The sequence below is a fragment of the Chinchilla lanigera genome, unplaced genomic scaffold (assembly GCF_000276665.1).
Source record: "Chinchilla lanigera isolate Chin_1 unplaced genomic scaffold, ChiLan1.0 scaffold00100, whole genome shotgun sequence".
NCBI lineage: Eukaryota > Metazoa > Chordata > Mammalia > Rodentia > Chinchillidae > Chinchilla > Chinchilla lanigera.
The window spans coordinates 4851249-4877626 of record NW_004955501.1 but is presented as its reverse complement, the minus strand read 5'-3'; the positions used below and the strand labels follow the sequence as shown (position 1 = coordinate 4877626).

General features: G+C 43.2%; 1 protein-coding gene across 1 annotated transcript in view; it reads left to right on the top strand.

Moving 5' to 3' along the window:
- Window positions 1–26378, top strand: part of LOC102027879 (inhibitor of carbonic anhydrase-like) — a 51683-nt gene that overhangs the window by 17993 nt on the left and 7312 nt on the right. The window contains exons 7-13 of the mRNA XM_005406810.2: window positions 3855–4033; window positions 11859–12030; window positions 12994–13136; window positions 19927–20017; window positions 20584–20640; window positions 22366–22521; window positions 25250–25391. Of these exons, the coding sequence (XP_005406867.1) occupies window positions 3855–4033; window positions 11859–12030; window positions 12994–13136; window positions 19927–20017; window positions 20584–20640; window positions 22366–22521; window positions 25250–25391 (940 nt within the window). The remainder of the gene's footprint in view (window positions 1–3854; window positions 4034–11858; window positions 12031–12993; window positions 13137–19926; window positions 20018–20583; window positions 20641–22365; window positions 22522–25249; window positions 25392–26378) is intronic.

The following is a 26378-nucleotide window of genomic DNA, read 5'->3' as shown; positions in this document are numbered from 1 at the left end:
CACTTCAGTTCTTTGTTGTGGAAATATTTTATCTCTCCATTAAATTTGAAGGATAGTTTGGCAGGATACATCAATCTTGTTTGGAAGCTGTTTTGTCTCAGGACCTGTAATACTTAATTCCAAGCTTTTCTCGATAGGACGGTTTGTGTTCAGAAGTCTGCCATGATTCTGATGGGCTTTCTTTTATAGGTGATCTGTTTTTTTTCTCTAGCAGTTTTTAATATTGTTCTTTTGCTGGAGATCTGGGATCTTGATTATTATATGTCTGAGTGTAGTTTTATTTTGGTTATGACTAGTTGGAGTTCTATATACCTCATTTACCTGTATATCAGATTCTGTTTCCATGCTTGGGAAATTTTCTATTATTTCTGCAAATATTCTTTTTATGTTGTTTGTGTTGCCTCATGCTGTTTCATTGACTCCTATTAGTCTTACATTATTTCTCTTTGCCTCTTCTTGCAGCTGTTGAATTAATTTTTCCTGGTTTCTTGTTGATTTTAAGAGATCCTTTCTTTCATCATCTCTAGGTGCCATGCTGTCTTCAAGATCTGAAATTCTATCTTCGGCATCATTCAAGCAGTTTTGCCAGCTTTAAATGGAAGTTTTGATTTCCTGGATATCTCTTTGAGTCTGTTTCATGCATTCTAGTTCATGCCTATATTATTTATTTAATGTTTCCATCAGGTGCCTATGTTCATCTATTTTTTTTCTTTAGATGTGCTGAGCAATTCTTTCATTATTATTGTCATTTCATTTTTTGCGTGAGAGATTATTTCTGATCTGATCTCATCTATGGCCTGATGGAGTTGTTTCTCTATTTCCATTGCAATCATTTCAGCAATTTCAGGTATGTGTTTACCAAGTTCTCCTATGTCAATGTCTCCTGGACTTGTTCTGAGTGGGGTGGAGTTCTGAGATTGTGTTTTAGTCCTTCGTCTTGTCATGTTTGCTGCCTGAGGCAGAATGCTCAGTCTCCCTCTTCTTTTGTAGATCAGCAAAGGTCACTAGTATCCCTAGTTTTCCTGGTAGTCAGGCTTGCCCCTCAGTGTCTTCTGAGATGCACCACTTAGTCTGGGGTCTTCCGGCAGATGGTGAAGTGTACCTAGTTCTCCCACATCTCAGACATGAACTGTGATGTCAGCCGATAGTCTGATCCAATGTCCCCTCACAGCTTAGGGTACAAGTATGACCCAGAAGTGGGCTGTACTGGTGGCACAATCACAGACCAGTGGTCCTGTGTCCCCAGGCAGTTCAGGGCACAGGCAGAGCCCAGACACCAATTACAAGGTTAATAGTTCATGAACTACCTGATTCTGTGTCTCCAGGCAGCCCAGGGCATACAGGGGAGCCAGACCCGGGCTGCACTGGCAGTGATCTTGGACCACCTGTTTCAGTGATGTTCAGGAGGTCAGGGCCCATGTAAAACCCAGATGCAAAACACGGAGCCAGCAGTTCATGGACTGCCTGCTCTAGTACCTCAGGTGGTGCAGGAGACATGCAGGGAAGGCCCAAACATGAACCCCAGTGTTTGCAGTTTGTGGGCCTTCTAAGTCAGAATCTCCTGTCTGCCTGCACAAGGCATTATTACCACACACAAGAACAAATATCTTCCTTATTGTTGTATTTTCACTTTTACGTGTGTGTGTGTGTGAGAGAGAGAGAGAGAGAGAGACTAATGATTTAACCAGGACCTTGTGCGTGCTAGGTAAGTGCTCTACTACTGAGCTATACTCCCTGCTTTATTTCTCTATTTGAAAAAAAAATGCCTTTTTAGTATTTTTTAGACAATTTACCATGAGCAAATAAGTTAAGTAGAATTTACAGATTCTAGGTTTTATATCTAGAATTCATATTAAATATCTATCTGTACTACTCAAAACTTTTAAAACTCAAATGTACATTCACTGTGCTGAGCTCATTTTTATAACAGATGTCTGCTGTGTGAAGGGGATTTTCAGACCTCACTAGCTGTGCCAGCCTCAGTTCCTTCCCACCTCGTGTCCTTTTCTGACATGATGAGTTCAGGGTCCTTTTTCCCAACCACTCACAGCTCTCTGTCTCTTCATTATTACTCACTGACCTGGTTTGCTCATGGTTTGGCAGTTGTGCATGTCTTATAACACTTGTAATTAGTGGGGTCACCTCTGGGTCTCATCTCCTGGAATCAGGTTGTTCCAAGGAATCATTATGTCCGTGGAACATTCCAGTTACTACATTATTCAGTGTCTTTCAGCATCTTCCTGAGAACTTTCAGCACTCTCTCCGAGAACTTATAAACAGCCTCACTGTGGTTATAGCAGGTTGTTCCAGGCACCCTGATTTAACCTTTGCCAAACACTACTTTTCTGCTCTCTGTACAACCCCTGCTTGCCTCTTACAGTGACTGTTGAGGAGACAACATACTGGGGCCTAGGAGTACAGTGAGTGTTGGTGATGATCTGCAGTCTGCTGCAGCCACCCTGGGCCCTCGAGTGACCAATGTTCAAACGTTATTTCTTTCTGAGATCATTGGATCATATCGGTTCTTTGTATTTAATTTTAATATTGCTTAATCATTTGTTTCTTTTAATACAAAAATTTTAAATTCTTTTTGTTTTTCGAGATAGGGTCTCACTGGCCTTGAGTTTACTATATAGCCCAGGCTGACCTTGAACTCACAGCAATCCTCCTGCCTCAGCCTCCCGAGTGCTGGGATTATAGGCATGTGTCAACATGCCCAACTTAAATTATTTTGGTTATAACGTGCTGTGTTAAAATTGTAGTCATTCCCAGGATCTAGTTGTACCATTTGTCTTTCAATATGAGATTTTATCAACCCCATAGACTTTCTGTGTCAACTTTCCAGGACCACCAGAACAAAGTACTGCACAAAATGGGCTGTTTAAGAAACAGAAATTTATCATCTCATAGTCCTGGACTTTCAAGGTTAAGGTGTTGGCAGGGCTCATTTCTCCCGAGGCTGTGTGGGAGACTCTCCCATGCCTCCCTCCTAGATGGCTGGATATCTTTGGTGTTCCTTGGCTTATAGACACATCACCCTGTTCTCTGCCCGCATGCACACGTGGTACCATCTGTGCATGCGTGTCTCATCCATATTTCTCTTTCTAAAGACATAGGTCAGATTGAATTAAAGGTCCACTCTGCTCCATTATGACTTCCTTTAAGCAACTGTGCCTGCAAGGAGTCTAGGTCAAAATAACGTCCCATGCTGAGGACTGGGGGTTAGGACTGCAGCCTATAAATGTGCTGAACCCATGACATCTTCGAATACCTATGCAGTAGAAATCAACAGGCCTCTTTCTGTACACTTCTAGAGTGCTCTGGGCCTCTAGACCTCCTCCCATTCCTCAGCCTACTCACTGCCTCCATGGTGATGCTGCTGCTTTGGTGGGTGACCCGGATTGTCCTGGCATGGAATGTGTCAGCCCCAGACTCACTGAGACATTGACAAGTTACCTCAGTGTTCTGACTCTGGTTCCTCATCTCGAGAATGGGCTAATTACATTGTTGGCCTCTGTGAGCTGTTGTAAAGATGAAATGAAGCCAAGCACAACGCCTGGAGCACAGTTTTGGTGGGCCATGGGTGCTTAGTATACATCTACTGCCACCTTCCTTTTGGCAGAGTGACAGAGAAGTGGGGCTGGGGGGGCATGCCTCCCACCCTGTGCCAACTGCAGGTAGGAGTGTGAACCCATCATTTCACTGCCAAGACTGCCAGTTTCTCCTCTGTGTGAGTGTGTTTGGAAGATTCTGTCTGTCACCTTCAGGTTACACAGTTTGTGGTTCAGTAGGGAGGGGGCCCCACAGCCCACAGTTCTGTGTGCAGTCCCCTCTTCTGATCTTCCCCTCCCCAGAGGTCCTGCCTGACAAGGCTGACAGGGACCAGTATGAGCTGCTGTGCCCAGACAACACCCGGAAGTCAGTGGACGAGTACGCGCAGTGCCATCTGGCCAAGGTCCCGTCTCACGCTGTCGTGGCTCGGAGTGTGGACGGCAAGGAGGACTTGATCTGGGAGCTTCTCAGCCAGGCCCAGGTACCCCACCTGCTGTCCTCCTCTCTGCTTGGATTTGAAGTTTGCCTTCTTGCTTTCCTGCCACTCTAGAAGTCCTTGTTCATTTAGGACAGGGTGAGAGCCTTGCAATGCATGACCCACTCCCCTGACAAGGCCTTCAGTCTGTGCTTACTGCAGATTGCAGAGGCCATGGAGCCCCTGACTGGCATCCCCAACCCAGAGCCTTAAGTCTCTCTGCAGAAGCTCCTCTTGCCTCATTTTATTGTTCAGTTCTAAACAGGTCCATAGGGTCTAGCCCTGATGTGCTGTCCTCCTCCATGAAGTGCTCCTCATTGCATCACTGGCCTGTGGACCCTCCCTCCTGGCTTTCTTCCTGCAGGTCCCAGGGCACACAGGTTTGTCCTACACCAAAGGCCATTTCTCCCAGCTGGCTCCTCTTCAGCACCCTACCCTATTTATGTTGACACTCTCTGTTCAATGCTGGGGGCTTTAGAAATGAACTGGACAAAGACTTGCCCTTGAATCATTCAAGATGAGCATGGAGACACAAAGAGTACAACAAGGGATGGTCAGCAGAGGGAACCGCACAATCTGCGTTCATCTAGGACAGAATAGGAACTCTGTAGAAGAGAGAGAAACTGACTTGAAGGATGTATCTGGAGAGATTCCTGAGCCCTGGGGAGTAAGCCATGTACACCCAAAGGAAGTATGTGTTGGGGGAGCAGTGACCAGGGGGAACAGCAGGTGATGCTTCACACAGAGCCTCTGCAAGAACAAAAATCCATCATTTAGAAAACATACAGACAGCGCTGCCATCAGCTACAGTCAAGAATGGCTTTGGACCAGGCAGCAGACATCATAAGCAAAAGGCCTTTTGCTTTTTAGGCCAGAAAGGGGAAGGGGCCATTTGATGCCTCACAAGTCCTCATTCAGTGACTAGGGTGAGGGGACAAGCCCAGGATGCCTGCCCTCTAACCCTGATGGCATGGTAGTGGATCACCAGCCACTTCCCAATGAAGACCGTCCCAGGTACTGAGGCAATCACCAAAGAATATGACAGCCTTCACTGCTGCCCTGCAGGAACACAGAGCAGCAGCCCACATTGGACAGGGGTGGCTGTTTGACTCTCAGCCACCCCACCCCTTCATCAGATCTAGGGAAGAGCCCCTGGGAGTTTCCCTGCAACCTACAAGGTAGACAGGATGAGCGAAGCATTCCTTGGAGTCTTGATGATGCCATGAGTAGTGAGGACAGTGGACTCCCTGGCCCCTGTCTTCATGCTCAGGTACTAACTGTTGACTCTCTTTGTCTGTGGAGAGATGCTCTAAGACTCCCTTGTATGTCTGGAACTGTGAACAGTACCAAACCTTACACAGATGCACCCCAATTTGTTAAGGGTTATGTTCCCATAAATCCATTATACTGTCAAAAAATAATAAGTTAAGCTATCAAAATTGGGGATCATCTGTATTGTTTTGGTATATATTCAAACCTTTGATAAAGTTTAATTTATAAATAAGGCAGTGTAGAGATTAACAACAATATATAACAATATGCTGTAATAAAAGTTATCAAAGACTCATTGTTTATTTCTGGAATTTTCCATTTAATATATATTTTATGGAAAAAAGGTTAAACAAAATTTCATAACAAAATAATAGGAGAATAACAATAGTTAATACATTACGTGTTGTTATCTTTAAAGTAGTTGCTCAGGGTACAAGATATGGGTATAAAAATTTCTCCAATCAATATTAGCACAAACCTTCCTTTTTAATGAACTGAGACACTAATAGTATAACCCACTTGCATTTTTTCCCTTTGCCCTAGTGTCCTTTCCCCTTTCACTCATCCTAGTTCTTTTTTCTTTTGAACAATTTTTTCCCATTTCACAATATCTGGTGAACATTTTAGAACTTATTTACTCTTTCAGTTTCTCCCTCTGAGAGACAATATGATGTTTACACATGTGAGTCTGATTTATTTTACTTATGAGTATGGTCTCAAGTTGCACCCATTTACCTGTAAAAGTCTTAAGTTTATCTTTTTGTCTGGCTGAGTAGTATAAAAATACAAAATCATTTTTATCCATTTCTCTGTTGAGAGGCATTTGAGTTGTTTCCAAGATTTAGCTATCACAAAATGTGGTGCTATAAACATGGGCACACATATATTGTGGTATGATGTTTTTAATTCTTCTGGGAAGATACCCAGAAGGAGAATATCCGGGTCAAGTGGAACCTCTAGATCTGGTTTTTTGAGGAATCTCCACACTGATTTCCATAGTGGTTGTCCAAGTCTACATTCCTACCAACAGTAGAAAATGGTTCCTTTTTCCCCACAGCCCTGCCAGTATTTGTTATTGGTTGATTTCTTGATGATAGCCATTCTTTCTGAGGTGAGATGGAATCTCAGCAGTGTTTTAATTTGCATCTCTCAAATGACCAGTGATGTTGAACATTTTTCATATATTTATTTGCCATTTGTATTTTTTCATCTGAGAAGTATGTATTTACCTCAGATGCCAATTTTTGGATTGAGTCTTTGAATTTGCATGGTCTGATTTTTTCAGTTCTTTATATGTTCTAGATATAAGTCCTTTGACTGAGGGACAATTGGCTAAAATTCTTTCCCACTCTATAGGTTGTCTTTTCACCTTGTTGGCCATTTCTTTTGCTGTGCAAAAGCTTTTTAATATGGTGAGATCCCAGTTGTTGACAAAACCGGTGCAGTCTGGGTTTTGTCCATGCACTCTCTACCTATACCTATGTCTTCAAGATTTCTACCTACTTTCTTTTACAGCAGATTTAGTGTTTCTGTTTTAATATGTAGATCTTTGATCTAGTTTGACTTTAGTTTACTGCATGGTGATAGACATGAATCTAGTTTTAGTCTTTGGCATGTGGAGAGCCAATTTTTCCAGCACCATTTATTAAAGAGGCTATCTTTCTTCCAGTGAACATGTTTGGCCCCTTTCTCAAAGATAAGTGGCCGAGTGTGTTTGTAGTTGTGTCTGCATCTTGTAATCTGTTCCACTGGTCCTCAGGTTTGGTTTTTTGCCAGTACCATGCTGATTTTATCACAGTAACTTTGTAGTATAATTTCAAGTCAGGGATTGTAATGAATGCCTTGTCTTTGTTGCCCAGGATTTCCTTTGCTATTATAGGTCTCTTCTGTTTCCAGATAAATGTTAGGAATGTGAAATTTTGGGGGTCTTCTATGTAGAGTATCGTGTCATCTGCAAATAATGATAATTTAACTTCTTCCTTTCCTTATCCCTTTTATTTCTCTCTCTTGTCTAAGTGTTCTGGCTAGTATTTCCAGAATTATATTGAATAGGAGTGGTGATAGTGGACATCCCTTGTCTTGTTCTTGATTTTAGAGTGAAAGCTTTCAGTTTTTGACCGTTTGGTATGATGTTGGCTGCTGGTGTGTTATAGATGGCTTTTACCATATTGAGATAAAGACCATTCTGATTTTCTTAGAGTTTTTATCATGAATGAGTGTTGTATTTTGTCAAAAACTTTTTTTGCATCTATTGAGATGATCATGTGATGTTTGTCTTTGGCTCTATTGATGTGGGGTATTACATTTATTGATTTGTGTATGTTGAACCATCCCTGCATTCCTGGGAAAATCCCACTTGGTCATGGTGCATAATCCTCTTGATGATTTGCTGCATTCTGTTTGCTAGTACCTTATTGAGGATTTTTGCATCTATGTTCATTAGGGAGATTGGCATGTAGTTCTCTTTTTGGTTGAGTCTTTCTCTGGTTTCGGTATTAGGGTAATACTTGCCTCCAGGGATGAGTTAGGGAGTATTGTTTCCCTTTCAATTTCATTAAAGAGCCTGAGGAGAATTGGTATTAAATCTTCTCTAAATTTCCTGTAGAATTCAGCAGTGAATCCATCTGGACCTGGGCTTTTCTTTGTTGGTAAGCTTTTAATTACATTTTCAATTTCAATGAATGATATTGGATTAATGAGAAATTTTGTATCTTCTTGATTCAGCTTTGGTAATTAATATGTATCTAGGAATTTATCCATTTCTTCTGTGTTTGCCATCCTATGAGAGTAAAGATTTTCTCAATAGGTATTGATGATCTTCTGAATTCCCACAGGATCTGTAGTGATTTCATTCATGTAATTCCTCATTATGAATTTGAGTCTTTTCTGTACTTTTTTTGGAAAGTGCAGCTAAGGGTCTATCATTTTATTTATTCTTTCAAAGACCCAACTCTTTAATTCATTAATTCTTTGTAGTTTTCTTAGTCTTAATCGCAGTATTTTCTGCTTGATCTTTATCATTTCTTCCCTTCTATGGGCTTTGGGCTTGATTTGCTCTTCTTTTCCTAGAAGCTTGAGGTGCAACACTAAGTTGTTTATTTGTGCTTGTTGTTTTTCTGATATAAGAAATCCCCATTATAAATTTCCCCTTTAGGACTGCTTTCATTGTGTCCGATAGGTTCTGGTATGTTCTATCTGCATTTTTGTTTAATTGCAGATATTGTTCAATCTCTTCTTTAATCTCATTTGTGACCTATTGGATGTTCCAGAGGGTGTTATTTAATTTCCATGTGTTTATGGAATTTTTGTGGTTTCTTTTGACATTTATTTCCAATTTCATTACACTATGTTCAGATAATAGATATAGGATAATTTCATTTCTTTTGCATTTACTTAAGCATGTTCTATGGGCTAGTATATGGTCTATTCTAGAGAACATCCTGTGTGCAGCTGACAAGAATGTGTATTCTGATGTTGTTGGGTGGAACACTGCGTAAACATCTACTAAGTCCATTTGTTCACAGGTTTGGTTCAGCTCGGATAGTTCTTTACTTATTTTTTTGTCTGGTTGATCTCTTTTTGTAACAGTGGGGTATTAAGGTTCTCCATTACAACTGTGTTATTGCTCATTTGATTTTTTCTGTCTGCTAACATTTGTCTTATATGGTTGGGTGCTCCCATATTTGGTGCATATATATTTATGGTTGTTATCTCTTCTTGCAGTTTTCCCCTAACAAGTATGTAGTGACTTTCTTTATCTCTTTTGATAATTCTTGGTTTAAAGTTCAGATTGTCTGCAAACACAATAGCTACCCCCACTTTTTTCTGGGTTCCTGTGGCATGGAGTATTGTTTTCCATACTTTGACTTTCAGTCCATGGATTTCCTTATTAGTTAAATGTGTTTCTTGTATACAGCATATCATTAGATGTTGTTGCTTGATCCACTCTGCCAGTCTGTTTCTTTTGATTGGTACATTGAGGCCATTTACATTAATGGTTATAACTGATATGTATTGGCTTATTTTTGTCATGTTATTTTCCTGCTGTTTGTTCCCTACTTTCCCCCTCTGTTTAACTGCTTTCCCTGCTTGGTAGTTTCTTTCTGTTGTTGTTCTTGGAATTGTGGTCATTTTTATCTTTTTGTAGAATATCTTTAGTACTTTTTGTAGGGTTGGTTTGGTGGTCATGAATTTCTTCAGTTGTTCTTTGTTTTGAAAGTATCTTATTTCTCCATTAATTTTGAAGGATAATTTTGTTTTCTTTCAAGACTTGAAATACTTCACCCCAAGCTCTTCTTGACTTGATAATTTGTGTTGAGAAGTCTGCCATGATTCTGATGGGCTTTCCTTTATAGGTGATCTGTTTCTTTTCTCTAACAGCTTTTAATATTCTGTTCTTGTGTTGAATTTCTGGGATCTTGATTATTATATGTCTGGGTGTAGATATGTTTTGGTTATGGCTAATTGGAGTTCTATATGCTCCACTTATTTGTATGTCAGATTCTTTTCCCATTCTTCAGAAATTTGTGCTATTACTTCTTCAAATAGTTTTTTTTTGTGTGTGTATGTCATTTGTGTTGACTCCTGCTTTCTTATCGACATCAATTATTCTTATATTATTTTTCTTTGTGTCATCTTGTAGCTGTTGAATTATTATTTCCTGATCTTTTGTTATTTTGAAGAGGTCTTTCCTCTCATGGTTGATAGCCGAGATCCTGTCTTCAAGTTCTTAAAATCTATCTTCAGTTTTGTTCAAATGATTTTGCCAGCTTTCAGTGGAATTTTTAATTACCTAGTTACCTGTTTGAATCCGTTTTATGCATTCTATTTCTTTCCTACATTGGTCATTCACAGTTTCCATCCTCTTCTTGTCATCATTTTTAAAATCTATCTCAACTGTAGATTTGCTGGGCGATTCCTTTATAAATGTTTAAATTTTTTTTTTACCTGAGATATTTTTTCTGATCTGATTTCCACTATAGCCTCATGGATTTGTTTCTTTACTTTGGTTACTATTATTTCAGAATTGTCAGGTGTGTGTCTTCCATTTTCCTCTATCTTGTTGTCTTCTGGACTTATTCTGCATGGGCTGGAGGTCCATAGTCCTTTGGTGCTGGGGTGTGGTGAGGTTAGTACCCCAGAACTTCCCAGTATTGTTACAAAAGTGAGAACAACTGATTAAAATAGATATGACATCCTAGGTAAAGTACTATAATTAGCACTGACAGTAGCATCAAGCACAGTTTAGAAACTGACAAACTGTGGTAACTATTAATTGTGTACCTTTAACCTTAGAAGTGAAATCTACAGTTATATAACAGAACCAATCATAAATTGGTAGCTTGCATGCAAAGTGTTTCCCCTTGGTAGAGTGGTTTTACCCTGTGGTGGGGAAACTGAAGAAGAATAAGAGACAGAACAGACATAACTGAAAAGAAATAAAGTAGAATCCCACCTGGAGTACAAAGGATGATCATGCAGGCCTTGGGAAACTAGAGAAGGGTCAGAAAAGATAGAATGAAGGAGTAAGCAAGGGATTGTTGAAGTTGATCACAAAAATTAGAGAAACTATTCACTCATGAAAATATGATTAAGTCTAGAGAGGTAAACTGAGGAAAGAAGGAAAGAAGATGAATAGAACAAAAATAAGTAAAAGACAAAAAAAAAAAAAGAAAAGGAATGGGAAACAAACCACAAACTATAAAAAGAAAGAAAGAGGAAGAAAGAAAAATAAAATAAAATAACCAAAATTCCTCTGGTGTCCACTGGGAGAGCCCCAAATTAGTGGATAACAGTGCCATACTTGCAGTAGAGTTTGTGCTGGACTTGAGGCTGATCTTGGCCTCCAGATGTGTGGTCTGTGGCACAGTCTCCAGCCAGTACTTCTGTATGTCCCTTAGTGGCATCGCACTCCTTACCCTGTTTCTCTTGGAGGCATCTCTCTCCCAGTTGCTATGCTGTTTTCAGACAGACACAGGGAGCTGTTCCCAGTCCCATGCACCTTTGGCTCCTCCTGGTCCTTGCTCAGCCTTCTGTGCTCCTCTTCCACTGTCAAGTCTCTGTCCTCTCAGGTCATTTGTTATGGTGGGGTGGGGGGCAGTGCTGTGATATGGTCTGGTCCTCTGGTCCTGCTACTGCAGTCCAAGGCTGCCCAGTTTCAATTCTTACTCCTCTTCTAAGGTAGGTGCTAACTTCTGATTCGTTGCATTACAAGTTCCACTGCCACCGTCACCAGCCTCTGCTGCAGTTTGAAACTTCCTGGGGTAAAGTGGGGGGTGCTGTGGAGTGCCTTTCTGCTCCCAGCAGAAAGTGTGGGGACAGCCCAGGGCTGCACAGTCCCGAGGTGGTGCAAGGTGGTTTAATTCCCCACACCTCTCTAACCACCTCCATTTAATGTTTTCAGTGTGGTTAACTGCAGGTAACTGAAACTATGGAAGGCGTGACTGTGGATAAGGGGGTGACTAAGTGTCCCTCCCTTTCTCTTCCCTTACCTGATTTCAGGTTGGCTTTACTTTTACCTTGATGTCAGCCCCCCTCCTTCACTTTTTCTTTTGAATAGAAATACTTTGGAAAGGACAAGTCATCAGAATTCCAGCTCTTCAGCTCCCCTCATGGGAAAGACTTGCTGTTTACTGATGCTGCCCATGGATTTTTAAGGGTTCCCCCAAAAATGGATGCCAAGCTGTACCTTGGATATGAGTATTTTTCTGCCATTCAGCATCTGAAGAAAGGTATGTAAGGGCCTTGGAGGGATGTGGCCAGCCTGGGCAGTGTGACAAGATGGTGATACTGATTGAGGCTCTCTCAGTGCCTGTGAAACTCAAATCAGCATTACTGGGCCTCAGAGTCTGCAGGAGAGCACAGGTGAACTAAGTCATGGAGAAGCTCTCTGCTTACAGAAAGCTTTTTTGTATTTGATTACAAAGGATGTTTTTCCTTCCCATCCCTTGCTACCTCCTTCCCTTCTCCTTTTCCCTCTCCTTCCTCTTACCCTTCTTCTTCCCCTTTCTCTTCCCTCCTGGGCCTTACACATGCTAGGTAAGCACTCTGTTGTTGGGCTATCAAGCCCTTACAAAAGGGTGTTGAAGGCCTTCATATTGTAGACAACCTGCTCAGCTGCAGTTCTATTTGACAAGGACAGTAGTCTATTCTAAACTGAAGTGGGACCACAGCTGCTTCCACCATCAGATGCAGAACTAGAATAGAATTCCAGAGGTTTTTAGTCTGGCCCCTTCCTTTTACTGGATCCCCAAAGTTCATTTCTTTCCTTCTTCTCTATTTTTTCCCCTGTATAGTTAATCTGTAGTTACTGGGCATCTACAAAAGGGCATTCCAAGTATTAGATATGGTGAGTAAAGATACTGGGTGAGGAGAATAAGCACCGCCCTCCACAAAGGAGGATGACTCCTCACTGGGACCTGCTCCCTGCATGGGGAGCCTGGTCCTATGAAGGAAACCCCAGAAGGACCTGGTTTGGGTGGGAGCTCTGAGAGGCCTGTATAGGAGATGATGCCTGGGGTGAGGTCTACAGGAGCAAGGACCTCTGCTTTCACTGCTCTTCCTGAAAATTGAACACCAGAAACACAGGGAAACAGGAATGAGACAGGCAACTCTGCTGCTATCAGTGGGAGCCCTGTTGGGAAGCTCTGCAGCCAGCTGGGCTTCTCTTGAATCTCTGCTCTACTCCACTCTAGGTGTGGAAGTCTCCGGGAGGGTGCAGTGGTGTGCAGTGAGCCACCATGAGAGGGCCAAGTGTGATGAGTGGAGTGCGCTGAGTGGTGGCGCTTTGGTGTGTACCATGGAGGACACAACTGAGGACTGCATCGCTGCCATCATGGTAGGAGAGCCCCACTTCCACAGTTGAGCTCAGGCCTTCAGATGCTCAGTGACTATCCAGCATGGTATGAAAGAGGCCTTCTTCAAGTGCTTCCTTCCTCCTCAGCCTCCATACTAGTACTTGCGTGTTGGCTCTCATCCTCTAAACCTCTACCCTACTCACCACTTGTACCCCTTCAGCTCGGAGACAGCATAAATTCAGAGCCAACCCAAGACCTGGACTCCTTGGGGCCTCAAATGGGAAGTCCAGGGAGCTTGGGATATGTCTTGTCCAGGCGCCTTGGGAAGTGGATGTACATTCAGGTTGTGACCAGAGCCACTGTGGGCTGGGAACACAGAGCAACATTTTCAGTCTTTAATTTTATTTCTGATCCACAAAAATTGCAGGGTGATAAATGAAAAATAATTAAAATAGCTCATATTTTCATCATTCAGAGATCATGATATAATTTCTGAGTGATGAAGTTGTGGTGTTATTAACTTTCCATTTTTCTCTGAGCAATTAATATTTTTGTGACTAGAAAAGATAAATTCATAAATAAAAGACTGAAAAACTGATAAACTTAGGAGACTGTACAGCAGTCTTTCTTAACTTGAGAAGATCTTAATTTTGGTAAACCTCCTGGTATCAACCTGTAAGATTAAGACCTTGCTAGTCACACAACCTTTTAAAATTGTCAGTTGTAGTGTTTACAAATGAAACATTTAGGATAGTTTCTTGGAATTAGAAGGCTTGGCTCATTTTTTCCAAGATGAAACCAGTCAAGGAGGCCCCTGTTATACATAGAATTGATAAAGTTATTTTGAGGGTGAGATGTTAATGAGACCCCATGGGAAGAGTTTGGAGGGTTTAAGAGTAATTAGGACTGGAGAAGAGATTAAGATTGTAGTGGTCCAAAGGAAAGGACAAGTTGAGTGAATTTTTCATTTGTCTCAGGTGAGATACTATAATTGATCTGATGAGACCGACAGTCTTGGGGCTCTTGACAGTGATGGCATGGTTTCACTGAGAAATGTTTTCCCTAAAGGGACTGTTAAGTGTTGGCCCATGGTTAATGTAAATGGGGGTTTGAAATAAAAAGGAAGTGTCAAGGGTTATGAGACCAATAATTGGGTGGGAAGTTGTAGGGAATTTAGAGAAGTTAGTGGAATATGTCAGAAAGAGTTTGGTGGCTCTGTCTGTCAAGGCTGTTGGGTAAGATTTAAGAGGGTGTTGGTCAAATCTTTAAAGGTTGGGTTTAAATCTTTTTGTACAGTAAATTATGTCTGAGTGTTTATCCAGGTTGATTTGGGGGTGAGGATTGTATATAAGCTGAAGATGATAGAGATAGGCACAACCAGAAATCTTGGGCCACAGAGGGATTTGTCCTGTTTAAAAGACTGAAGGTGAGATTAACAGCATGTTCTAAATGTTGGGCTAGAAGTAAATCTTTTTTAGGAGCTGATATTATCAAACAAGAGAAGGGGATGTCTTAGTTATTTTTTTTTTTTGTCTCTGAGACACAATACCTGACACCTACAGTTTAAAATGGGAAAGGCTTATTTTGGCTCAATTTGTAGAGATTTCAGTCCATAGTCAGCTGTCTCCAAAGCAGAGTGGTATGGAAGAGGGACATAACAGCAGAACTACCCATGGCATGGCAGGCAAGAAGGAGGGAGCAACTGAGGGTGGGGAGATGGAAATAAACCTTCCAGGACACACCCCCAATGACTCACCTCCTCTAACCAGGTTTTACCTCCCAATATCACATATAGCCATAAACCCACCAGTGGACTAATCTACTGATGAGTATCACACCTCCATGATTCAATCACCTCCCCAAAGCCTTCACATGAGGCTTTGGGGGACACCTAATATAAACTGTGGCTGAGGAGCGGTTGCCAAGAACAAGTATGAGATTGGGGCAGATCATGGTAAGTTTGGAGGTGGATGAATAGAGACCCAGTGGTGTAGAAAGCCCTCTGGTCAGGCCAAGAGGTTATCAGGAAAAAACTCTATGGAATCTCCAGTTGGGAGTCTTTAAGGAGTAGTAGAATAAGGTCAGAGAGGAGCAGGGGATGGGTCATGGGCTGGCTCATGTTTGCATCACATTGATTGGTTTTTTTGGGGGATGGCCAGGAGACAGAGAGTCACAGTTATCAGCAGTTGGAATTTCTACCTGTGGGAAATGTGTGGAGTTGAGCTTTTTTATTCTTAGAGATGAGTTTTAGTTTAGAGAAATTGATTTAAGAGGAAAGACCTGAAAGTTGTGTGGCTGTCAGTGTGGTAAGCATAATTGTATAGGGTCTCTTCCACTTTGGCTTACAGGGTTTGGGATTGAGGGCTTTGGAGGTAGGCACTATCTCCTGGTAGGACTGATAAGGGAGTGGGGGTTGTTGTCAAGTTTGGGGAGTGAGGTTTTAGGAAAGTTTTGTAGAAGTTGGCTAATTAGGAAGAGAAATGGCAGGTAGTGTCTGAAAGAGGATGTATTGGAGGAGTGTGGCCAAGAACAAAGGGATGCCCATAAATCAGTTTGAATGAGCTGAGGAGATGGAGTAAGTGGGGGTGGCCTGAATGTGTAGGGAAACAATGAGTAGGAGATCTACTCACATATTTTTGGTTTGTAGCATGAATGTAGTGAGTTAGTGTGGGCTGTAAGAAATGAGAGATATAGACTGTAAGATGTTGGAATAGAACAAACCTGGGATTTTTCTAATTAGGAGAGCTCCTGCCACTAAAATGTGAAGACAGCTTGGCCATCCAGGACCATCTTGCCTAACTGCTTTGAGAAGTAGGCTGTAGGGAGTATGACACTGATAGCATGTAGGTCCTGGCCTAGACAGTAAGTTCCATTTGTTTTTATGGCTAGGATAGGAGTGATGTGAGGAGAACTGGTGGATTTAAGAAGTCGAGGGAGAGGAGTTTGGAGATAGTGGGTTGGAGTCCCTGCGTGGCCTGTGGGTTAAGGGGATATTCTGTCTTGTTGGGGAAGGAGGTGGGGTTTTTGAGGGTAACCTTGATAAGAGTGTGATGAGAAGCAACTGAGGAGTGTTTAGCATCTCACTTGAGGGGGCTGACTTGGAGTAGGAGAAGAAGCATAGCCAAGGCTGGGGAGCTCTGGATGGTAACTGTAGAATGTACTTTTGAAAATATATCTGGTCCTGTTAATGGAGTGGAACAGGTTGGGAGTGCTGGGAAAATAATATGTGAGAATTATTGTTTTTAATTCTGAAAGGCAGAATTGGTACAGAGTGGTTTGGAGATAAGGTCATCAATCCCTACAACAGAGAGAGGTGAGAACTAGAAGTCCACATATTGCTTTAAAACCAAGTATGTTGTTCCTGTATCTAAACAAAAAGAGATCACTTCACCTGCTACCTTTAGGCAAACCCTGGTTTCCATTTTGTTGCTGGAGGTTGCAGGAGCTTTAGAACTGGGGCCTAGTTAGTTACCAACAGCAAATCTCAACAGACTGGGAAAGGACAGGATGGAGTTGGCCTTGGATTTGGAATGGTTGGCCCCCTTCCCAGAGGTCTGGGGACAATCCGACTATTTGTACCATTAGTTCTGGGGAGGAAAGGATGGTCTTGCTCATTTGTTTATTTGTTTCTGACAGGGTCTCACTATGCATTTCAGGCTGCCTTGAATTCACTATGTAGCCCAGGCTGGCCTTGTACTCATGGTGATCCTTCTGCCTCAGGCTCCTGAGTGATAGGATTACAGGTGTGCTCCACCACACTTGGCTCAGGAAAGGATGGTTTTTGTATCTACTCTTATCTTGTGCTGTTTTTAGTCCTCATTAGTGTAATGTTTTATGACTGTCCAACAGATGCTGGGCAGAAGTGTGTTACTGAAGAAAATTGGGGATTTTAACTGTTTTGTCACCATGTTTTTCCTGATGATTCAACAAAGTCAAATCACTAATAAAAGATGAAGTGATCACATCTGTAACTCTTTTGAGCTGAGTGAATATGGCTTCAGGGGCTTTCTTTGAGTTTGCTGATCATCAGAGGTAGGGTGACGTTGTACTTAAGAGTTGAGACCTAAACTGATGATGAGACCCAAATAAATTTTTGTAATAGGTTTAGGCACTGGTTTGAGGCTTATTATTGGGAACTGTGGAATTCGGAAAGAAATAAACTGGAGAAGATGTACAAACATGAACCAAAGATAATTATCTAGGAATACTCATTAGTAGCCATTTTTACAAAGAAAAGTTAAAAAGCCAGACCCAAATAATGTCTTTTGTGATAGTTACAATCAGGCATTTAAGTGAAAGAACTCTTTCTTATAACTTCTTGGCTCCATTTATCCTTTGATGGAGTTGACATAAGTGACTCCATTTTGATTTTGACAGCTTTCATTTTTTAAAATATCCCCTCTTGTCTGAAGACATTGTTAATTAGCCATTGTTTGTTATTGTCTCTCATGCCAGGGTGCTGTCCTGGCTGTTGGTCTTATCTGCTCTCATGTTGGAGGGGAAGTTACAGATGATTTAGAGTTAGTGTCATAGCCCCTTTTCACTACATTTGAGCAACAAAGAGGTTTAAAAGGAACAGATCCTAGGCCTAACCAAACCAACAAGAGTAAAAACAGAATGGCCAAACATGCATTTCCTTTTATAAGCGTGATCCTCTGCAAATATTCTGACATACCTGGATCTCCTAGTTTTGAATTTTTTTCTTTTAGTCTTTTTCACTGCTTTTTGTTTGTTTTTGTAACAAGCTTAGTAACCGCTTGGATTTGAAAAATTTTCCTTGTACATTTTTATCTTAGAGTTAACTCACAGACGTTACATTTTCATGCTGGCCGAACAGACTTTTAAATAACCTTGAACAGTAAATTGTCTTAGTACCAGCAGAAAGTAGAAAGAAGAAGAAAGATGTTAACTTTTACCTAGCGCTGACAACTTTATATGACCTTGAATGACAAATCACCTCAGTACACACGGAAACCAACAGAAAAGCAAGTCAATCCTGTTAGTGTAGTTCAAGAATCTTCCTAAAGCTATTTATAAAAAATGTTTTAGGCAAGTCTAGCAAACAAAATAATTTTAATTTAAGCCACAGAATTTAAAGTAAATTTACCAATCAGTTAAGATTTTTTTTTAACGGGCCCTCATTGGTCAGGAAGGTTGTTTTGTCTTTTGGCATCCTGAGACCATCTTAGCTTGTTATTTGTCAGGACCCAGTATAGGCCCTATGTAACACAAGAGCTGCTTTTTACCTGACATTTGGTCTTGGAGTTTGACTTATTCTCAATACCAACCAGGGTTTATTTATTTATTTATTTTTGTCTTTTTGAGATAGGGTTTCCCTATGCAGTTCAGGCTGGCCTTGAGCTCACTTTGTAGACCAGGCTAGCCTTGAACTCGCAACGATCCTCCTGCCTCAGCCTCCTGAGTGCTGGGATTACAGGCGTGTGCCACCACACCCAGCTCCAACCTGGGTTTGGATTCCAGTTTGAACTCAGTCTGATTGTTGAAACCTTTTCCTTTAATCTTTATCTTTTGTTCAATGTTTTCCCTTGGCATTAATATTTTGTTTTATTTCAGTTCTTTTCCTGCATTTCTTTGGTATGGGTTTGGAGTTTGCAGTTTAGTCTTTGTTATTGCCATGGGTGAAGGGGGCATACCATGGCCAATGTGACCTTACACAGATTTTTTTATTAAATTGTATTGTTTACTAATAAACAATAGTATTCCCCTTAATCTTAGGGGTTGGGAAACCTGGGAAAACTTGGAGAAGCCACCCATCATGGAGAAAACTGAAGTAAACTGGTACAGGTAGCTGCTTTTTCAGCACAGTGGGACCTTGTCTGGCACATCCAAGGTTGATCATAAACACAGATTAATAGGCAAACAAACACAGGAGACACATAATCTGTGTTTATTTTTCTAGGGGCTACCAATTTTTAGGTGAATCGCAATAGAGATCTCTTGTACTATTTCTGTTATTTTAACAGTAGAGAGCAACATCCATAAGAGTTAGAAGGCAAAAAGGGCATCAGAGTACAGAGTGGACAGAGAATGAAGAGGAAGTTAGTGGGTGAGAGACCGGATGCTGAACTGGGACCTGAGGGTGGCTGAAATGCAGACACTTTTAGTTTGGGCAAAGTCTAAACGGGAGAAGGGAATGCGTATGTGGATAATGTCCTCTGCCTCTGCCATGTCCTGGATGCGGGGGCCAAGACCCCTGCAGTTCTGGTTTAGGAGGGAGTTGACGGGGGAGTATATGCAGTGGGCAGAGAGAAGGAGGGTGAAGAGGGAGGGAGGGGACAGGGAGGCCGGTGATGGTGGCTGATGGTGGCAGTGAAGAAGGGCGGAGGCAGCAGGGGTGTCTGGTAGGGGCTGTGGTCTGCAGGGTTGAGTTCCGGGTTGAGCACAGAAGTAGAGGTGGTGTAGGCTGGTAGTGAAGAAGGAGAATTTGGAAAGTAGCACAGGACTGTGAGCGAGCTGACTGAGAGGTAAAAGAAAGCCTGCACACAAGGACCTGTGGCCCGCTTACCATTGCACTGGATAAGTCTGTTTAAGTCTCAAAGAAGTTGGAAGCTGAAGGTCCTGTGTTTAGGTTATTGATTACTATGTATCAACAGTGTTACAGAAGAAAATAAATGTTTTTTTTGTTTGATGTCTCCCCCTCCTGGATAGAGGGTTTTTAGGTTTTTAAAGAGACAGAATAAAGGTATGTCTGAGCAGCTGAAGGGCTGAATTGGAATTGCCTATAGTGGAATGGGAGGGGTCTCTATGCAACCAGAAGAGAAAACAACAGAGAGACAGCTTTTTTTTTATTTTTTGCTTTCTTTACTTCAGAAAGGAGAAGCTGATGCCATGACCTTGGATGGAGGATTTGTCTACATAGCTGGCCAGTGTGGCCTGGTGCCAGTCCTGGGAGAGAACTATGGTAAGCAGAGGGGAGACCTCTCTGTGTTTTTGTCTCCTTGCACCATGGACAAGATGGGATAGACATAAAGATATAATACAGTTCTGTGATAGGATAATAATAACTATTGTTGGAGTATAGGGAGCTAGGAGGTAAAATCCTTTTTCCCAGAGTCATAACCAGTTAAGACACGATGCAAGAGTTAGGTAGAAAGAGCTGAAAATAATACTGAGAGAGTGATACTAGAGGGCATGGTGCAGAGCTGGCACAAGGCTTGCCAAGTAGCTTGTGTTAGAGCTTCCCCCTAACTCAGGAGCTGTGGAGTGGTCTCTGCCTTTCCTTCCCTTTAGGAGGCATCTGCCTGAGTATTGAGAAGACTCTGGAACAAAACCTAAGACTCAAATGGCAAAGAGCAGGTGGAGAGGTTACATGGGCCTACAGAAACTTGGTTAGGTGACAACCAATGAGATTGCTTAGTTAGTGGCTCTCCTTTTATTCTTGAAAGTTGACACTGAGTAGCTCACAAGTTTGGATGGAGTAGTATGAGAATTTAATGCTATGAACCATGTGTCTGTCTTTCTTTTTAGGGACTAACGGTAGCAATGAGCGGCTTAGGTCTAAGTGTGTGAATACACCCTTGGAAGGTGAGTGAGAATCAGTAATACCGGAGCTCCCTTGTTGTGTAGTGGGAGAAGGAAGCCTTAAAAACAAGCAAAAATTATGAGTTGTGGTGGGGAAAGTATCCCCAGTTCATTGTTGACATGCAAATCTGTCCTAAAGCTGCACTGATCATATCTGTAGGGTTTTGTACAGTTCACAAAGGACTCCTGTTTGCACTACACCCATTTTACTCTCCTCAGCAACCCTGCAGTGTAGGCACTATTGTCCTGTGTCACACAGATCTGGAGAGTGGGGCTCAGGGACTAGGTGGCCTGCACACAGCCACACAGCCATGCAGCCCAGAGGTTCCTGCATCTGAGATTGAGAGGAGGTGGAGGGACTGGGAACCCTGAGCCCTCCTACACCACCCTCTGCTCCTGTCACATGCAGCCTGCCCATCTCGGCATGAAGGTCAGCACCAGGTAGGGGCCATGCCTGGCACTTCTGGGGCTGAGTAGAGGTTTTGAGAGGAGAAGAGGAGGCAAATGAAACCCACCCTTTGGCTTATAGCCAGCTAGAATGAGAGTCGCCCTGGTCTTTAACAGAGGAGACCACTTCCAGGTCACAGGCTCTTCTGTCTTGTGTCTGCAGATAGGCAGAGAGGGTCTGTACCTGTCACTCAAGTGCTTAATTCCGGAAATAGATAGAGCATTGGTCCCTGGGCCGATGGCATCACCATCACATGGGGATTTATTGGAAAAGAAAATTAATTCTTGGACCTGATTGGCCTTAGACCTGCTGAGCTAGAAACTCTGTGGATGGCACTAGCAATTTATGCTTTAAGAAACTGAAAGCCACTGTGATAGAAGACCATGAGGGGAAAACCAGGGGCTTACTCGGGTTTAGTGTTTTTTATGAGACAGGAGATCTGGGGAGCTGAGGGGGTTTGCAGCCCACGGCACAGGCAGCATTCCGTGGACTGTTTCCCCTACTAAGCACCGGGTCACAGAGGCCCTGCAGCCTCCATGTACCACAGAGGTTCTGGAGTACAGGAAAGGGAGAGAAGGGAAAGAGTTTTAAAAAAGAATTAAGAAATATCGTGTACATGTGCCAACTCTCCATGATGAAGGTAATCATTACATACTACAAACATGTACCAATAAAAATATTGTTTAAAAGAATCTGAATAGTTTTACAAAAGCACTCCATGAAGCAGGAGGGAAGGTAAGATGGGGAATCAAATGTTAGCAGACGTAGACTCCAGGTCCTGGAATAACTCCTGCCAGAGTGTAATGGAACTGACTCCCTAGGAGAGCTGCCACTTGCAAGGCTTCAGGACCATGAATTCAAGACATTCCTGTGGCTGGGAGGAAGCCAGAGCCAATATCACTGTTGCTGCTGTAACTCCTGTGATAGCCTCTGATCTGCTAGGGTGGAGAAGGGATCCTAGAGAGCTGTACAGGAAAAGCTCACACTTCCAGACTTTGCTCCCTAGCAAAAGAGCTAAGGGGAAGGCCCCTGCATCATTTCCACCTTCCCTGTCTTACACGCCTGATTTACACTAAGAGTGTAGTTGCAAGAACTACTAAGAGTGTAGTTTCCAAAACCCCAGGCAACAGAGATGAAGCAGAAATGGAGAATACCCAGTTCATATCATCCACCACATTCAGATGTCATTAAATGGCCTGGTTGAAGGAGGGCTGGTCAGATCTTGCCTTTGTTCTCCCTAAAAAAGAGGAGAAATTGCATCTTGCTGTCTCCTCTGCAAGGTTATTATGTTGTGGCTGTGGTTAAGAAATCAGATGCCGATATCACCTGGAGCTCTCTGCGAGGCAAGAAGTCCTGCCACTCTGCAGTTGGCACTTCTGCAGGCTGGAACATCCCCTTGGGTTTAATATACAACCAAACCAGGTCCTGTAAAATTGGTGAGTGTGTTCTGGAGGAGTTGTGGTAGTCTCTTCCCTGGGCCTGGGCCTGGGTAGGGGAGAAATTCAGTTCCAATGGTGGGCAAAGTACGCTCTGAGTCAGGTGGAGTCAAGGGCTTGACAGACAGTAAGGGCTGAGCAGGTCCTCCCTTTCTCTTCGTCCACTTGTTTCTTAGGGGAGTGCCTTGGTCCCAGGGCAGACCTTAGGGAAATAACCCCATTTGTTATATCTCACGAATGGCTTGGGGAACAGGCAAAGCATGGGTGGTGGTGGTGGTGGTGTGTGTGTGTGTGTGTGTGTGTGAGATTTTCACATATAAACCAAATTGGCCACTTTCTTAATTGAAAATCTACCTTGAAGGGTTGGCCTGCAGTGCTGTGTCTTTCGTGTTCATACTGTCTCTCTTGGATCCCCACACTAGTCATTTTACTGCACTCCTGCCAGCACCTGAAAGCTTTCTGCTTTTCTTCTTTCCCCACTTATATGACAAATCCCAGCCCTGCATGAACCCAATTACCTGCTCTCCTCGGCAGCCGAGTGGCTGAATACAGCTAGGAACCTCACAAAGCAGATCAGTGGTGTCCATGGAAATGCTTTAATTACTGTCCCTCATGGCTCCCCCAACCTCCAGGAGTGCCCCATTATTGCTCTTTTCCACACCCTACACGTTCCACAATTATCCTAATGTCCTCATTGTCCATAAAGCTCCAAGTATATCCATCTGCCAGTCTTTCTCAGCAGATGATCCATCATGCATTTGCAGGACACAGACAAGGCTGTGGGCCTCCGGAGAGCCAACTCTCCCCAGTGTCCTCCCTACCTGGCCTACCTCTCTACCTGCATTTGGGTGTGGGTCACTTGCCTTCCCAGAGTTTCAGCCATCTGGCAGATCCAAGAGTTTCTTTCACTGTATAAGCACTCAGTGTCTTCCCCCTTTAAACACTCCCCATTTCCGACATTCTCCTCCAGCACAGAATTCTTTTTCTCCTCCCCATTACTGCTAGAAGTCATGAAAGCACTGTCTGAACCATTTGCCTTCTACTCACTCCTCAACTCCCTGTTGCCTAGCTCGTCTGCATCTGCTCCAGGCCGCCGGTGACCTCTGTGCTGCTCAGCCGGAACTCTGTGCTCCAGCTCTTTTCTCCTGATCTCTCAGCAGCGTTTCCTCAAATTGCCTTGGAACACTGAAAGCACACTGGCTTGGTTTATCTCCTACCCCTGCACGATCCCCCTTTACTAACTTGATTAAGGTATGTTTCTATTGCATAAAGCCATTGGATTCCCAAATCTAACCCTAACCCTTAAGCGTCACACCCACATGTGCAGCCTCGAGTTCCATCAGGAGCGCTGCACGCGCAAAGCCGGGCGCTTGCTTAGTGCTAGACAAATACGCACTGCTATCATTAGTACTGATAGTATATCTGAGTATTGATAACCATCAAGTTCTTATTCCTAGCAAATATTTCTCCTTGATACCAGACATGTATATTGAACTGTCTCTTTGATTTATCTAGCTGGACATCTCAAAAGCACATTAAGTTTATTCTGTCCAAAACTAAATGCAACTACCTGGCCAAGCTTGGTTGTGTAGCACAATAATCTTGGGTGGTGGAGGACCACACAGTTCATCCATTTGGCTCAATTGTAGATCTAGCATGTCACCCTCCACTTTCCCGTCCACTGTAAGCAATACTAACTTCTCCCTCTTCCACCCATCTCCCGCCCCTTGCTCTCTTGTAGTCCGTGCTGCCTCATCTTCCCTGGACCACTGCAGTAGCTGGCCACCATGAGCCTACCTGCCCCTGTGCCAGGCTAATGTTTGCAAAGTGCATATCTGACTACATACTGCACACTAACCCTGGCCCAGCACTGTCTAGACCCCTTCATTTCTCTAGGGATAAAGAACAATAATAGCTGCAGTGATTCGAAAGGTCCCAGATGGTCAGAACCCTGCCCCATCCTCACTCACAGCTTCTCGCAGTGGTCCAGCCCTAGTGGCCTCCATTAAGCTCTCTGTGCCATGTCCCCCATTCCAGCCAACACAGGCCTTTGCACGTGCTGCCCCCTGTGTAGGAGCTCCACCTTCTGCCCTTCACTTGTGGACACTTATCCTTCATCTTTCATCTTGAGGCTTCTCCCTGAACCCCAGGTCTACGGAGGGTTCCTCTATCTTTATTTCTTCACAGAGTCAGGGGTCGGGGGACATGAAATCACTGGTGTGGTTAACTGAGTTTTGGCTCTTACCCCAGGGACTGCAGGTTCCAAGAGGGCAGGGTTGTGCCTGATTTCCTTATTGTGCTACCTGCAGGCACTGGGCTTGGTGGCTGCGTCTGTCTAGACTCTTCCTGCCTTGAAGTCACAGTGGCAAACCTTGTAGTGAGGGGAAAGGGCAGCACAGGTCAGAAAACATGTGGTTAGGTTAAACCAGCCACAACTTCCACTGTTTTATTCTCATGGGGCTAAAATCTGTGTCTCCTCTCTCAGCACTACTTCTCTTTGCCAGGACAAGATGGGCTCCTGTGAGTTCAGACCCTGACCCACTTTGAGTCAGTTCTCTTTCACTTTGCTCTAGCTGAAATCTTTGTTTAATTTCATAGGTATTTGTTCTTAGTGATTAGTTGCTAAATAACTGCTTCTATCTTTGCATTATCCAGACAGTTTCAGGGATGATCCTGAGGCTTTGCTGATGTCATAGGAAGAGCTGACTCTGGTTCCCCTTTCCTACAGATGAGTTCTTCAGTCACAGCTGTGCTCCTGGGTCTAATCCAGATTCTGAACTCTGTGCCTTGTGTGGTGGCAGCAGCAATCGAAGCCACTTGTGTGCTCCCAACAGCCATGAGAGGTACTATGGCTCCAGTGGGGCTCTCAGGTGAGTACTATCTGTCCACCCCCTTTGTGCTGTACCACTCCAGTGTGTCATGGTCGCACCCTTTTCTTCAGCCCAGCGTCTTGGTGTTGATTTAGAAGGACCCAAAGTTAGAGAACAGAACTACTGCAATTCGGAGTAACCCCAACAACTAAAGTCTAGCCCAGTTCTGGAGAACTCTCCTACATGCCCAGGTAACTTAGGGAGCCCAGCACCCTGGAGAGGAACCAGAGTGACTGATGGTTACTAAGCCACTTCTCTGCTTCTAATTTTGCTCCTTTCTTCTGTATAATTATGGTCAAGTCATGGAAACTGTTAGAGCCTCAGTGTAAAATCACAAGAGGGACACAGATACTTTGCTTCTTATATCTGGCTGATGGATATCTTTTAAAAATAGATATTTCTAGGCTCCTCCACCCACCCAAGAGCTATTTACAGAGCACTTACTCATGTGTGGCAGGTGCTATTGTAGGTAGAGAAGTTACAGCAACCAACAAGATGGACATGGTCCTGTCTCTGTCCCCCAACAGTCCCATGGGAAGAACAGTACAATAAACACATAATGGATAAGACCCTTCCCAGATGTAAGTGCTGTGGAAGAACCAAACAGGTTGTGTTAGTCAGTTTTCCATCACTATAACAAAACACTTGCACTAATAAGCTTATAAGGAGAAGAGGTTATTGTGGCTCATGGTTTTAGAGTGGAAATGAGGCCTGAGAAAAATCTGGAGGAAGAGTAATACAGGAAGAAGGGTCATCAAGACAAAGGGCATGGGGAAGGGGCAAGTCATGTGGTGCTGAGGCCAGTGAAGAAAGTCGGTGGGGGCAAAGTGTGGAGAAAGAGGGGTCTGGTGTGTGACCTGTTGGAGCAGCAGGTATTAGCCTGACAGACCTGCTTGCGAAGGTAGTTCTGTGTCTAAGTGCAACAGGGCTGGACACTTTGAGACAGTAGGACTTTATTGTCCAAATAAGGGTGTGTGGACCATGTAT